The sequence below is a fragment of the Haliotis asinina genome, chromosome 5, assembly GCF_037392515.1.
Source record: "Haliotis asinina isolate JCU_RB_2024 chromosome 5, JCU_Hal_asi_v2, whole genome shotgun sequence".
Classification (NCBI taxonomy): Eukaryota; Metazoa; Mollusca; class Gastropoda; order Lepetellida; family Haliotidae; genus Haliotis; species Haliotis asinina.
The window spans coordinates 65,808,209-65,824,492 of record NC_090284.1 but is presented as its reverse complement, the minus strand read 5'-3'; the positions used below and the strand labels follow the sequence as shown (position 1 = coordinate 65,824,492).

At 38.0% G+C, this 16,284-nt stretch overlaps 2 protein-coding genes across 2 annotated transcripts in view; both read left to right on the top strand.

Moving 5' to 3' along the window:
* The window catches only part of LOC137285088 (zinc finger protein ubi-d4-like), a 283,874-nt gene that overhangs the window by 226,134 nt on the left and 41,456 nt on the right, over nt 1-16,284 (top strand). The window lies entirely within an intron of this gene.
* Nucleotides 1,039-15,695, top strand: LOC137283978 (prosaposin-like). The gene is made up of 11 exons (XM_067815646.1): nt 1,039-1,087; nt 1,436-1,491; nt 1,687-1,761; nt 2,823-2,891; nt 3,265-3,324; nt 3,548-3,637; nt 13,697-13,771; nt 13,962-14,030; nt 14,240-14,299; nt 14,632-14,727; nt 15,669-15,695. The coding sequence occupies exons 1-11, from the start codon at nt 1,039-1,041 to the stop codon at nt 15,693-15,695; spliced, it is 726 nt and encodes a 241-aa protein (XP_067671747.1).

The window sequence follows — 16,284 nt, the reverse complement described above, 5'->3', positions numbered from 1 at the left end:
TGCTTAAAAAAGCAAGATTTGTGGATGTCAACTCCAATATTGTGAATAAAAAGATGTTTAGGAGAGTATGCATTGACAATGCAGAAGTTGACACCCTTAATTCCCGCCTTTCTGAAGAACTGACAGTTAAATCCAATATTTTCATTCCTTCATGGAATTGCACAAAATTCAAAGTCGTATGGTGCTGTAGGACAAGGCTAGTGTTCACCGTTTAAAAATGGACTCGGGTTGACACTTTTCAAACATTTCAAGCAACTAACCCGCGAAATACCTCTATAGCAGGCTAAGTCACTACTGTCGTGTAATTTCCAAAGTGAACATGTATGCATCTGAACACACGTTGAATTGAATTACGTGAGATGTGCTGATTACCACAAAACCAGATTTCATATAATTACAAGGGGATTCATATGAACATTCATGGCGATGGTATTGTCGGAATCGTGAAATGGCGACAAGAAATGAAAATAACCACAGACGTCAGAACAGTGGCATCCCTATGAACCGTTTGTGTTCACCAGGCAAGACTACAAGGTTGTAGGGTTATATATTCCAAATCAGACTTCTGTGGAGTTGAGAAACATATAAAAGTTAGTGTGAATTCTGTGAGGCATTATAGACGGAAAGTTATGCTATAACTTACTACATGTATGTTCACAAGTCGAAAATTGTTTAAAGTTTATATTCGAATAGCGTTGTTATATTCAATTTATTTTTGATAATTGGTTCACGGACGCGAGACGTTGCTGATTCATTTCAGTCTCTTTTCAATACGTTTCCTATAAACCTAATTGAGCATAGCGAAATACTAACCATGATTTCAGTTCCATCACCTTGATGTGTCACATTGAACATACAGAATGGCAGACAGCCTTTACTAAACAAAGGTAACAGCTGTTTTAAATTTGCAATAGAGTATCATTAACAGATAAATGGCAACTTTAATTTGCCATCAGACTGCACACGTGGCTACACCAGCTTGGGTATATATACCTGCATGACATTCAGTTCAGACAAACTGACTGGACGTCCCTGAAAATGAATACCACACTTCTCATCGTTGCCTTGTGTGTCTCCATTTGCTCGGGTAGGTTGACTTTGTGAGAACTTACAAGTCTTCAGTTGTATGCCTGACATGTTTACAACATCGTAGTTGACTTGTGTGATCACGTCGTTTTTCATCCTTGCCGTGTGTTCCTTGTGCTAGGAGGCCATTTAGCCACAGAAATAAGAACTCAAAATATTGAAAAACACCTGATTATTTTCATATTGCTAAAGTTAGTATGCAATGAGATCATAGACAATAGAAGGTCTCGAAATACGTATGTTTGAATAGAAGAGGCAAGGAGTTGAAGGTGCTTTGATTGGACGTTTTTCTGCGCTTGTTTACCAGGTCATTTATTATCACATTTAATACACTTATTGTATTTTTCAGTCATATCTCTTCCTGATAACTGGAACAACAGACAACTGAGGAATCCAAAAGCTAAGGTATAACAAGTGGTTTGTTAGTAACATAATCTTCAGTTTATCACTTAACAAACCAAATATGTCACACGGGTATAAGGGCAAGTTTTGTTTGAGAGATGATAAAAAAATTCGGAATAGCTTCTGAATGTTTGACTATAAGATTTAATATATAGCATGTATTGACAACATTGATGAGATATATTCCTTTCTTTTCAGGATGACGATACCTGTACGAACTGTAAAGAAATCCTTGCAGGGGTAATTGCAAGATTGGGAACAGTGGAGGGCGTGGTGAGTCTTAGAACGTATTATCAAATACCAACCCAGTGCTTTATCTGTAGAGTAGCCAGCGAAATATATACCTCAGTTCTGCGATTCTGTCAAGACGAAACCAAATGTTTTGTGGAGGTATCGTGTTATCGCGTCCGTGACAAGTACAAGTTACCTTCCATCCACACGGGGGCACCTATCTTCAGCTTATGGTGTGTGGACGTCCACTGCCCATGCTGCCCATGTTCAGGTATATATAGCGTAGTCATTGAAATAAAAATAAATTTTCAACATTTTCGATGAGGAATTGTGTATGATATTTCTAAGAATCTGTCTCTTTCTCCCAGACCAGTAATTTCGTTAATGATTATCATCTTTACTGCCAACACAAGATGAGATAATATGGGATTTAATTTCGCATACAGTATTATTGTCCATATATAGCGAACTATAAGGGCATTATTTCAATTCAACCTATTAGTCTATAGTCTGACTGGGAAGCAAGTACTGCCATCGCCTGTGTCATTGCCGTCGTGGATGGAATAAACCACGTTCAGCTGTCGTTGGTGAGGTTCCATCAGGGGATGCGGGCATTTTTCATACAAAGCCGTCCTTCGAATGATCCAACCGCTAAGATGCGATTGCATGATCATGCCTTAAAGATTGTTGTGAAATCTACCGTGAAGTTGTGATCAAATGGCATCTCGTTCCTGAACCTGGATAACGGCACCTTAACTTTCCAAACACTGTTCAGTACTCTTAACAAGTAGCAGAAGAAAAATCAGATTTAAAAGCAGAATCTCTATCTATTAAATGTCTCGCTAAAGGTTTGGATCCTTCAGAGCATGAACAGATTTTATAATGGTTTAAATAAATATTCTTATGTAGAGGTAATAACATTTGCTAACTTGACGTGCAGAAAATAGAATGTGAATTGTCTTAAGGTAGACCTTTTTAAATTGTATTTTGTCACGACTTGTTGATTATGGAAAATATGCCACGTCATTATAAATCAGTGATTGAAACTTTGTGCAACATGTGAAATGAATCTCTTTGTTGTGATTACTTCCTTTACATTTCAGGCAATGGTAGAACAATTCGCGAAGGATGAAATATGTGCATACCTGACACCATACGTTACATATGATTCAGTAAGTAAATGTTTGAAGATATATCCACACAGTGCAGTTTCTAGTTCTGTTGCTAGATTCTGGTATTGACAGTACCCGAAGTCAGCGATCTAAATCTCAAATATAACAAAAATGTTCATTCCAGCACTTTTCTCGTATTGTTGTAACATTGAAGCATTTATCCCTTGTGATGGAAAAATTACGAATGTCACACAAGATAATAATGCTCAGCCATGATTCTTCCATCAATATCACAGAATGGATTATCTTCACCTTTAAACGAATAAGTATTCAAGTGTTTATGTTTTAGTGCAAATTATTTGAATATAAACGTTTGAATACAGTTTGAATATGGTATGTGGTACCAACATTCTACATGTATTGTCCCCTTTAGTGTTCGTCTGCTGTCCATGCGCTTGTACCAGGACTTCTACAGTATGTCGTAGAAAACGCGGTAAGTCACAGAGAACTGTCTTTTCTATGTTTAAGACACACGCAGAAACCAGTGAGGATTGGGTGTATTTGTAACTGTATGAAATTATGAATAGCCTAGACCTAAATATGAACATGTTTAAATATGGATAAAATGTGTATACAGCAAATATTGAAGCATCCATTACTTTGCCGCTTAAGATGTTCATTTAATTTATGATTGACTAAAGAGGTTTGTGTTTAAGGATCCTGAGGTTTTGTGCAGCGTTGCACATCTGTGTCCCGAGACGCTGACCAAACAGTTCAAGAAGTCTACAAAGATCTCAGTACAAACGGTAATAACGTGATCAGTGATTGAACTATTCATCACGGTATCTCAGATTTATGTAGGGTTTGTTAAGCACTGAGAAGGTACGCATGTATATTGTTTGTTTGTTGTTTAGCGCCGCACTCAGGAATATTCCAGTTGATGGTCTCGGTGTCTAAATAACAGCGTGTGTACCAGACAGTCCATCGATCAACAACATGGGCTTTGATCTTCGGAATTAGGATATGATGACATGTGTCAACCATGTGAACGAGTCTGAGCACCCGATCCCGTTACTCGTTTTTTTACAACAGGAATGTGTTGCTTAAGGCCACTCCTAACCCCGACTTGCACATATTGGTGGAACGAGTACTTAACCAACTGGACACAAACACCAAGGGTGTTATCACAACTCAGTACGCACTTTTCTAGAGACTTATGTACCTCAATTCCACAACAGACAGAAGCGTTGCCATGCTTATGATGTTTCAACTATTGAGCTGAGACCAATACGTGATGAGACAGATTCATGTCTGAATACAATACCAGGAACCATATTCGCTTCCACTTTCAGGGTGACAATGCTTGTACTAACTGTAAGGAAGTCGTTTCTGGTTTCATTGTCAGTTTGGATACAGATGAAGCTAAGGTGAGCACATATATACTGACGTGCACTTTGATTTAAATCATTTTATATTGTTAAAAGTAATTATATTCTAAACAGCTAATGCCTAAGCATCAAAACAGACGTGTTAGTTTTTTGTGTTAATGTTGGGCACAAACGATTCGTATTTAGATCGATTCACTATGCATCTCTCCTTTATGACAGAAATCAGTCGAACAGTATATCAACGAAGTCGTTTGCAGTACGCTCTCCGCTTACTTTCTGGAAGAAATCGTAAGTATATAATCTGTATGTTTTCTATTGTGGTAATGCATTGCACATTATGTGATGTTATATTCGATGTGTTTTCTAACGCCTTAATTGACTTTATTGTAACGACATTCACAACCCTGATTCGGCACGGACAGTGCTGAACTTAAACCCTTTAATATTATTGTTTCAGTGCACTGCCGAGGTCCGCGCGCTGATCCCCGAGGTGTTGAATTACATTGTTGAAAACGTGGTATGATATAAATTTACAGTTTATTCTCTCGACGAAGAAATATATATGCATTTTGTGACGGATTGTTGGAATGCCGTTTAGTCATATGGAGGTTTATAAATTTCACATAGATGGGTTTTATTTTACCATAATCCAATAGTAAGATGTGATATGTTTCCAATGTAGAGATATTCTTGTAAAAGAGTGAACCCACAATGCCCAAACCACATTCTTGCTTTCAAAAAGGCAGCAAAATTTGACGTAAGATTTACCAGAATTTGAACTTCTTCAGACATCTAAGCAAAGTAAAGTCAAGATTGCAAAGTAATCATATAGATTACTGAAAGTTGTTACTGTTTTCTCTCTTTCAGGATCCTGAGGAGGTTTGCACTCTAGCCACCTTATGTCCAGAGAAAGGTGTAGAGAAATCAGCAGATTTGTTGTTTACGAATACTGTTGTCCAACAGGTAGGAATGTACGGAGATGATATAACAACCATGGCTAACAAGAATCTGCCATACTTGAATCATTGCACAACTTGTTCAAATGAGCATTAAGACAACTCGTCGTTCTTGCTTCTAATACCAATAATAATAAATGACGTGTAAACGAACAACTGGTACTTTTTGCAGAACATGCCTTTGTGAGTAACTGGTGCCTCCGGCAAAATAGGCCACGCTTATTCTTTCTGTGAACACCAGGTGTCATCACATATTTTCTGTGCTTCATTCATCCAACCATTAATTTGCCATTTACGCCCAGTTGAATGTGATTCTCAAGCCAGTGTCATGTGATGGATATTTTGTTGTATTTTCCTGTATGTTAAGGCCCATGATCTGACCGCTAGTTTTCCTACCTATACAAAAGGGGAGTATGTGACAAAGTATTGTATCCAGGGACAAGGAGACACCTTGAATTGTTATGCAGGAGAAATACAGGATTGCAATTCACATAACTTGCTTTTTTTAAATCTACTTTTCCTTTTACGCCTGGATTCATGTTTTGTGCTGATTGTCTAGATTATTTAACTGTATAAAAGGAAAGTATTGTCCGATTTCGAGAGCACTGAATCGAAAAGGGAACAAAACGCCTTGCATCGTTCTGCAATATACATATTCCCGTGGTCTGTGTAAAGTGCATCAGTGAATTCACTGTTATTGATTCCATAATGTATTTGTGACTGTTAAACACTACGTCTGTTTGTTTCAGATTTTAAAGACATACTTCAAGTTCTGAGTTATCACGGAACGAGGTAATGTTAGATGTTTCCTTTAAAATGCCATATAAACGCATTCCTGCTCAATAGCTACAACATCAAATATGGAATGTATAAAAGTTATTGTCATGCACAAAAAGCAAAGAATCAATGTTAAACTATTTTAATTTTATTTACATGGCCAGATACACATTTCAAGGTATGTATATTTATATCAGAATAAAACCTATGCAAATGAGTCACAAGCAAGGTCACAAGACCTGAAGCATAATTCCCACCTTCAGCGTTGATGTAGGGCTGACACATTGGCCACATTGAGGGCATTACATATCGCTGAATGCCACTGGGAGAGATCCATCCATATCCTTGGTAGTATTTGGCGAACTTCCTTTAGGGTTGTTTGGAGGATGTGGATTACGTTTCTCCATGTCAATCTATGTGTGGCTTGATTTAATCGTCGTTTGTGCGCCTATGTCCTACTGTTAGAAGAATGAAGAAAGAACCCTTCTCCACTGACGTATCGCCGATAGCAATTTGTTTGTTCAATGAAGGAGACGCCGACACCGACTGGAGTCAGAATTGGCCATGGGACTGGACGCTTCGCACAGATGCTGTACACGCATAGACGTCACCATACTGTTCTCGCTCATACACCTCTTTTCTTTGTCACACGGGTTTACGGGCTGACTGGAGCCTGCTTCGGAGCTCTCATGATATGTGATCGTGATTACGACCACCTCAAAGTGATTGTTTTTGCCATAAGTGTCGAATACTGTTTGTAAATACCTTAAACGAAGTAGAAACCTTGTCCTGCGAGGTACTGAAGTGGCGCATTAATCTGTCATTTCGTGAAGGCGTGGCATGTCGAATTTGTTACAGAGCGATGTATTGCTGACTTCTTAAGGCAGTGTTTCTCAAACATGGCGTGTTCCTGGCAAATACGAATGATAAAGACTGTTGGGTTGCGTTTATTCGATAGTTTTAGCACATCCCTTCCTTGGATTCCATTCTTAATTCTCTTAAATCTCTCTTCTAAAATTACGAATAAAAAAATATCCATGTCACAATAATCTTTGCCTCCGAGTTTAGTTGTGAATCTGTCATATCAGCTAAATGAAGCTTTATCTTTTGCAGAGCAGTTTCCTGGCACAGTTACAGCACGAAGCCATGACGAATTTCACCCATGAACTGTTGAATTTATTTTTGTGAACTGAAATAAATAACCAGCCATTTACAAATGAGTTGTGTTTCTTATTACCTTAATGAACTTGTTTAGCTGTTTACAAGAACATTGTAGCACATTTTATGCTTTATTTCACAGCAATACATTTAATACACAATTACACGATAAAAAGTGGCCTATTAATGTGTTAGGTGAAAATTGGACTTGCACCCACTCCAATATCTGGAAAAATATATCCTGTGTTATGGTAATAAGAATGTTAAAAGGGCAATACTTTCAAGCTGAAGCTCTTCTCACGTGGTCTGTAGTTGGCATATCTTTGCATTTGTATAGTTTAAAGATAGTTTAGTATTTTCCCATGTCCACACTAATGCCATGCATTTAGCATCTGGCTGAAAAGCGTTGTGTACAATTGGAGGCAAACTTGGATGGACACGCTTCCACGAAGTGATTTAAAATGTGAGAATATCCGTCACCTATCGTCACTGTCACACATTATTATAACGCTTGATAGGCATTGGTTTAATGAAAATGTGCCGGCAACACTGTGTAATGAACTGGAGTACCTTTCACATTCCACATCATACGCCTCCTCTTGTTGGCATCACTGCACTCAAAACACCTCTATTTATGTTACATAAAATTAACAACAGTATAGGCACTGCGAGCAGCTGATCCACTTATGATGTCAATAGCTATGCATTATCGCATACGATGCAAGATGAGTATTTTGGAATAGTAATTGCTTTTTATAACGTCATAACTACAAATATATTAGTTTCGATTTCGCCCCGAAAAAGATGATCGTAGACACATGTATTTTACACGACACTGTAACGGTGGGTAGTTTTACTGTTCCTTCCTTCTCTTTTAAGTTTTATTCAGACTTGATCTTATTAAACCGTTGTAATTGGTAGCACTATTAATGATGGATACAATAAAAGCTGTGAAATGTAGAAATTCCAAACGTCGAGTTTGAATATCTTCAGAAACGTCTGAAGTTGTAATAACATATTCTGTATTCCTTTAAATTCCGTAGCAGACTTGTTCACCAACACATATTCATTTATTGAATAATATGTGTTAAAAGGTACAATATTGTCGCTTTGAAGTGACACATGCTCATGCTCATGCTATGCAAATCCTACTGTTGGGACGATCAGCGAGAAAATCATGTATCTCTAGTGTAAGCCGTGTCCAGTAGATGAGATCCCGCAAGTAAGAAGACATAGTTTAAGGCCTAAGTTGACAATTAAACAAAACATACGTGCCACTAAATTGTAAACGCGTTTGTTAGTGTAGATGTTTGAAAACAAATAACTGATCCGTCACGTAAATAAAAAATGACAGATTATGCATGCAATCTTTGTTATTTAATTTATTTAGTGTCCATCAGCCATACACGCGTTTCTTTAAGTAAACAAATCCCTGTCGTCTTTCTCCGTCGAAGCTGTAACATAGACATCTTATGGTAGAGCTCACTCTAGAATGAAATGAACAGAGGAACAAAACAGCAACAGCAACAACAACCTATGCAGCACAGATTAAGGCAGGTCAGTGAAAGTTTAAGTTAAGAAGTAAGTAAGGCAGGTCAATCAATCGGATCATTCCCATTATGACTGTTCCCGGTTTCACTACCTGTCCAATACACAACCTGTTCCAGTCGAGTGATTTAATTACTAATTATTACTGATAGTTTACCAGGTTCATACAAAATCTATTCACCTAGTTATATATATCATTGCTGTGGGACAATTCAGGTATATACATACACTGAGTTACACGATATATCATATACACTACATAGTAAGTGAAGTAAGAAGTTATTGTGCTGTATAATAATTTGAACTATGGGAAACACAAGCGACACGGTGCATGTTATTGTTGATTATCATCTCTTTACAGTCGCTTCCTTAAATGACTTAAAAGTATCTTTACTGGGCTCCAATATGGCAGGTTAGTTATAATCCTGGTAAGATTGTTTTATTTACTCGCAGAGGTACCGGTAATCAGGCTTCATATGCAAGGAGTAGACATTACTGAAGTCAGGTATCATAAACACTATAGTAACCATGCAATAAATGCAGGATCAGTTTTGAGAAATGTCATGTACTTCCTACAGAAGCCTTCTTACACACCATCGGCAGGTAGTACAGTGTATTTATCACATAGGCCGATTGTAGTCCCGACAATGAGGTGTAGAACTTACGCCAGTTCTCTTGCGTTACTCCAGTGGCATCCCATCAGCATCATTTTCGGTTGTTCTGGTGCTGCCACAATCATTGACATATTAAGTGTAACTGCTACAATGTACAGTCAACTTCAGGAAATCTTCATTTACATGTCTGTGTGTCTGTATGCTTCCTTTAAATATCTGCGTGTCTGAATGTGTGTATGGGTGTAGGTTTAAACACGTAGGCTTGAGGGCGATTAGTCGAGGGCGCTGCACGATGGTAGTGAGACAGTTCATGTGTGTTGCAGTCTGCTCTGTATCTGCCGTTCTGACACGTCGCACGTTTTTATGTACTAAATACTGACTTGTCCTAATCTATGCTTCAGGGGTGGGTGGTTATATTTCGTTCCCAGGATTACATGTACAAAATTGTGCACGGGTTTAATGTGAATATCATATCCATAATCGTATATAAGCCAATAAAAAGGAAATATGATATCAGATAAATATGAATAGATTTTTAAATTCATCAAAGTATCTGTAAGAGACAGTCACACAGAAACGCGAGGAAGTGCTAAAGTATGACACACAGACAGACACACACACAAAGGGGTACTCAGTAGCATGTACAGTTAACTTGTCATAGTCACTGATTGCACAGACACATAGACACACATACACGGACACACAGAATGCGGTATACAGTAGCATTTGCAGTTCGTCAATGTCCCTGATTATTGCATCGGAAGAACAACTGTCAAATGACCCTAACGCCCTTGTTTTCAGAGTACAGGGGAGTACTCAATACGTGTTGCATTCTTTCTCAGTAAAGTACAAATTCTAGTACTTTTTCGGTGTAGTCCCATCCGGGATTCGAACCCACACCCTCAGAGTCAGGCACTTAATCGCCAGGACACAAAGTCAGCTGCCTAACAACGTCAGCTGCCTAACCCGGATGGGACTCAACCGAAAAAGTACTAGAATTTGTACTTTACTGAGAAAGTGAAATCCCAAGTGTGACATATGTTGCATTTGACCATTTTCTAAATGGCATCGTGTAATCATAGCATCTAAGCTAATCCGATTTAATGGCTTATAACACATTGTCCTTTTTGATAGATAAGAGCATATATATACATTGAGGAACAGTACAGGACAATTGCCAATAGCCGAAGGGACGGTATAAATCCAGCTGGGGTATATGCAGGTAACCAAAGTACTGTAAGCCCCCCTTGTGGTGATCTACCTTCAGTTTCTGGCGACCCCCAGCATTCTTTAATATTGTCCTCATTTACAATCCTATTTTAGAGATGTATGCTAGTTTTATTTATTGCTACTGTGATATACTAGTTGCTTTTACTGTCCTTCGTCGACAGGTCTTTACAATATACCTTGCTATAATTGCTATGTCTATATTTAACTGATCTCATGGCAATATTACAGAAATATTGACGATGTGACCGTAAATTTTTACTCCCTCACTCACTGAGAAAGTGTATGACCTTAGCGACTATGTTGACTTTTACAAACTGCGCATTATGCCGAAGTTACAACTGTTGCACCTGTTTGATCGAAAGCAAATATCTCCTCTCAAAGCCAGTATTTGCAAAAGTAGTTCACAAGGAAAATCATGCTGCTGATAAAGTCACCATTCTTCACCACCAAACAGTTTCATTTCAGGTAAACTATTTGCGATATTGCACTTTTGTAGAGAGATAGACAAGTTAGCAATTGACATTGTTAATGCAGGTGTCACATTGTACCGATGTTGGCATAAGATGGAAACGCGAATGTGAAAATAATGTGCCACCTCTGAGAGCATCGTAAACCAATCGGGCCATTCGTAAGGGCACCGTACACCATTGTTTACTCGTCGGGAGGGTTCTCCGGCTCCGGCAGCAACATCGTCAGAGCGGACAAAATCTTTGGCATACCAAAACATTCCTGACACCCCGTGAGAAAGTTCATTCTCTGATACGTGTCTCCATGGAAGTAAGAGATGAATTACAAACAGAGAGAGCGACACAAATACAAAATGTAAGTTATGGTCTTGCTGGTTCAATGCGGCCTCTTTACAATATCCGCCCCATTGAACCTAATTGAGCATATAAACATGCTGAACATAAATTCATTGTCATCACCTGATGTGTTACTTTGACCATCCAGAATAGCAGTTACCGTTTAGTAAACAAAGGTAGCAGGTGCTTTTAATCGACCATAGGGTTTCATTAATAGATATATGACAACAGTAATTGGCATCAGATAGGACACGTGGCTACCCTAGCTCGGGTATATATACCTGCACGACATTCAGTTCAGACAAGCTGACTGGACATCAATATCGTATTCCCGAAAATGAATACCACACTTCTCATCGTTGGCCTTTGCGTCTCCATTGGCTCTGGTAGGTTGACATTGTACTGAGTTGAGTCTATATTACGAAACTGTATTCGGTTTTATGCCTGATATTTTGCCATATCATAGCCGCACGGTCCGTGTACTAGGAAGCCAGTTAGCCACACACCAGCCAAAGCAGCGCTCAAATATTTTTCACATTCCTACTTTAAATATGCGTTAACATGATAAACGTGCACTGTAGAAATTCTGGAAAAAGTAACTTTGCCAGATGTGTGGTTTCTGCAAGCATTTTGAATGGCAGAATGTAGGATTTGATGGTACGTTGATTGTACGTTCTTCTATGTCTGTTTTAAAGATCATTTACTATCACATTTAATCCACACAATATATTTTTCAGCTGTATTACCTCCTGATAACTGGAACAACTGGCAAAAAGGCAATCCAAAAGCAAAGGTATGGTAGCCGTCTGTATGTAACATCAGTTTATACTGAATCTAAACCATATGTTGCAGGCAGTTATATTAGATTTCGGAAGATGATCAAAAGCGCCTTGATTTCTTCAGAACATTTACGTCAAAATACAATATGTGAGAAAAACTGAATATCCCCAACATTGATCTTACATACTCTTTTCAGGATGTCGACACCTGTACTAACTGCAAAGAAATCCTTGCAGGAGTGCTTGCAAGATTGGAAACAGTGGAGGGTGTGGTAAGTCTTTACACGTATTGTCAAAATGGAAACGCCAGTCAAATAAATCTTTCTGTCTAGGGACGGCAAATGTCAACGCCGAATCGTTTGAGATATGAGTAGAGGCATTGCTCTTTATCCATGACAAGTAAATTAGCAATGATTAGTTTTCCTGGCAATGCAAGATGAGGTTATAGGGGTTTAATATCACGAACAGTATTGTTGTCCATATTTGGCAACGTGTAAGGACATGCAATTATGTTTCGCCAATTATTCTATAGTCATACCATGCATCATTCATCTGTCCACAGATTACAGAATGTAGATTGAAGGTTGTCGTTTGTGAGTTTAATTCTTTGGACGACCGGTTCGTTGATTACGGAAATCACGCCACGTCATTGATTGAAACCTTGTGTCACGTGTTATGAATCTCTGTGATGTAAATATCTCCTTTACATTTCAGACAATGGTAGAGCAATTCCTGAATAATGAAATATGTGTCTACCTTTCACCATACGTTTCCTATGAATCAGTAAGTAAATAGTTGTAATCAGTAAGTAAATGTAAGTAAAAGTACAGATTGTTGTAGTATTGTTAGGTTGAGTCAATCGAACAGTCACCCTCAGGGTCATGCACCTGATTAACGGTAGGAAGGTATCATCCCAAATATAAGTAATGTTAAAACTGACTTCTTTCTCAATGGTATTGTTTTAACATTTAATATTTATAATTGTTAAAGAATAAAAGGAGTCATGCAAAATAATTTGCTTGCCTATGCTTCTTCCATCTCAATTACAGAATTGATTATCCTCAACTTTTTTTTAAATAGCCACGTGTTTACATTCTGCATCAGCAATTCCGAAGTCTGAACTTATAACGTTCTTTTTTAGTGTTCGTCTGCTGTTCAAGCGCTTGTACCAGGACTTCTGCAGTATGTCGTAGAAAACGCGGTAAGACGAAGAACACCACCATGTTCTACATCTAATACACCTATATATTTCTGAATAAACGAAATTATGAATATCCTAGATGTAATGAAGGACATGTTTGATAATTATATACACCGTAAATTGTCTAAGCATCTATGAATTTACTGCTTGAGATGTTCATGTATAATTGACGAAAGATACTTGCGTTTAAGGATCCTGAGGTTTGGTGCAGTATGGCACATCTGTGTCCCGAGACGCTGACCAGTCAATTCAAGAAGTCCACAAAGAGCTCAGTACAAACGGTAACAACGTGATCAGTGATTCAGCTATATTCCATGTTCATCAGGATATTGTATAAGTCCACGAAACTTTGAACGTTGGAGCTTTCAAGCTTGAACATAATGGCTGAAACGATATTCGTTTCCATTTCAGGGGGACGATGCTTGTACAAACTGTAAGGAAGTCGTTGCTGGTTTCATTGTCAATTTGGACACAGTTGAAGTTAAGGTCAGCACACATAGACTGAAGTGCACTTTTGATTTTAATTATCGTATATAGTTAAAAGTAATGAAATTCTATTCACCTGATGCTTAAGAATCGAAACGGACATATGTTGGTTTTGTGTGTTTTGATGTGAGGGGCACAAATCAAAATATTTATCGTCATTTATTTATTATGCATGTCTTCTTTATGACAGGAATCCGTTGAACGGTATATCAACGATGTCGTTTGCAGCACTCTCTCTGCTTACTTTCTGGAAGAAATCGTAAGTATATGATATGTGTGTTTTATACTGTAGCCATGCATTGCACATTATGTGAAATATGTGTCGATGTTGTCTTTTCTGACGTATTAAATGACTTTATTGTAACGACATACACAACCCTAAATCGACACATGTTGTCATTTATGTTGATTGAAGGAAAGTCAGATTGTACTGCACTTTAGTACAAAGCTTTTATCTTGCTGTTTTAGTGCACCGCTGAGGTCCGCGCGCTGATCCCGGAGGTGTTGAATTATATTGTTGAAAACGTGGTATGAGATCATCTCACAATTTTTTTCACTTGACGAACAAGTATAAACACACCGATAATAACAAAACCTTTTTGTGACCTAGAGTTGGATTTTGTAGATCTGATGTATTTTACCATACACTTGCTATGCTTAGAATACAAACGCTTAAAGTGAAAGTGCAAGACATTAATGTATTATTCACATTCTTCCTATGAACAAAATTAAACATAAACGAGTGTTGTTTATATAACTTCAGCCACTCAAGTGAAGTGAAGATTTGCAAAGCTTATAGTAGTCATATAGATTATACTGTCACATATGACTGGAAGTGATTACCATTGTTTTTCCTTCAGGATCCTGAGGAGGTTTGCACTGTAGCCACCTTATGTCCAGAGGAAGTTGGAGAGAAGCCATCTAATACTTTGTTTACAAATACCTTTGTCCAAAAGGTAGGAATGTAACGACCATATATCTTAATGCCTAAACAGCTAAATATCATTCCTTTTTCTACAAACCAGAATTAACAATCACCCGCCATACTCGTCCCAGAATATATTGTATAATCCAATGAGCATACACAGTTTCTTTCACATCAAAAGTTTTCATAACAATTTTTGACAAAATGTACAAGGTAATCTGGTTGTTTGTACAAAGATATGCATATGTGTGTGGCAGGTTTTATTTGTACTATTATTGTGCCATGTGTTTTGTTTGTTGCTGACAATCATTATATCTGTATGTTACAGATGTTAACGAAACATTACAAGTTATGATTTATCACTCAATAAGGTATGGTTTAGAGTTTTCAATAATGAAAGACATACATTGTTCAGTATGTGTGTTCCAATGTTGTAATATTGACTGATGTTGAATTAATGGTTGAACGGATACTTAACGAACTGGCTAGTGACATGAAGAGTGTTAAACTTTAAAAATTCATTACAAAAACTTCTGAAACGTCTTAAGTCTCGTGTACGTCAATAGAAAAACACACATTTCATTACTGAAAAGTTAAATATGTGCTCAAGGGCAAAATTTGTTTGTTATGCACAAACAACAAACAGAATCAGTGTTCAGCTTTCACTGCCGAGTACGAATCATTTCGCATGTATAGTAAAATTTTTGATGGTATGATAGAGATCAATTGTCCACTTGAACAGTTCACCGATCCGATGCAAACGCGGATGTTCACACGGTGTGTCCACCTTGTGTGTTGATGCAGGCCTGGTACCTTTAAACATGTCGGTCCATTGAGGCCGTTTTGCGTGAGGATGACCATTCCATGTACTTGGAATGATGTGGTTCTTACAGCGTTGTTAGTGGAATTGGATGGCGTCGCACCATTTCATCCCAAGTGTGGCCTGATGTAATTTCACTTTTGCGCTTGTAGACACATGTCCTGTCGTCAGAACAGTGAAGACAGAAACATGTTCCTTCAGTACAGCTTTTCCCCAACTCAAATCCAAACATCGAATTCCTACGATTACGAATGAAAACATTCTATGCAACAATACATTCTGCCTCTGGAATATCATATGAACGAAGTTTTATCTGTTACAGGGCAGAGGCGTGACACAGGTCCAACAAAGAAACACAACTTGAACATCACCCATGAAATAATGCTATTTATATAAGTAAATAAATAATCAGAGGTTTACCAATGTGTTGTTTTACTTACTGTCTTGATGAAGGCGTTTAGCATAAAAGAAATTCACCAAACACCAAAGTGATGTGGAATGTGATATGTAAAATCTTCATCACGTGTCATAATTGGCGCACACTACTTGAACGCTTGATAAGTGGTACCTGTGAAGATCCGGGTCAGACTCACTGACTGGGTTGACACATATTGCCGTATCCCAAAAGCCTAGAATAACGTTCATGCTGTCCATGGATTGTCTGTTCCAGTTACGAACATTTACCCATTGCCGCCATGTAGCTCGAATAATGCTGAGTGTGGCGTAAAACTACACTCACTCACTGACTCACACCTGATAGGTGTACTC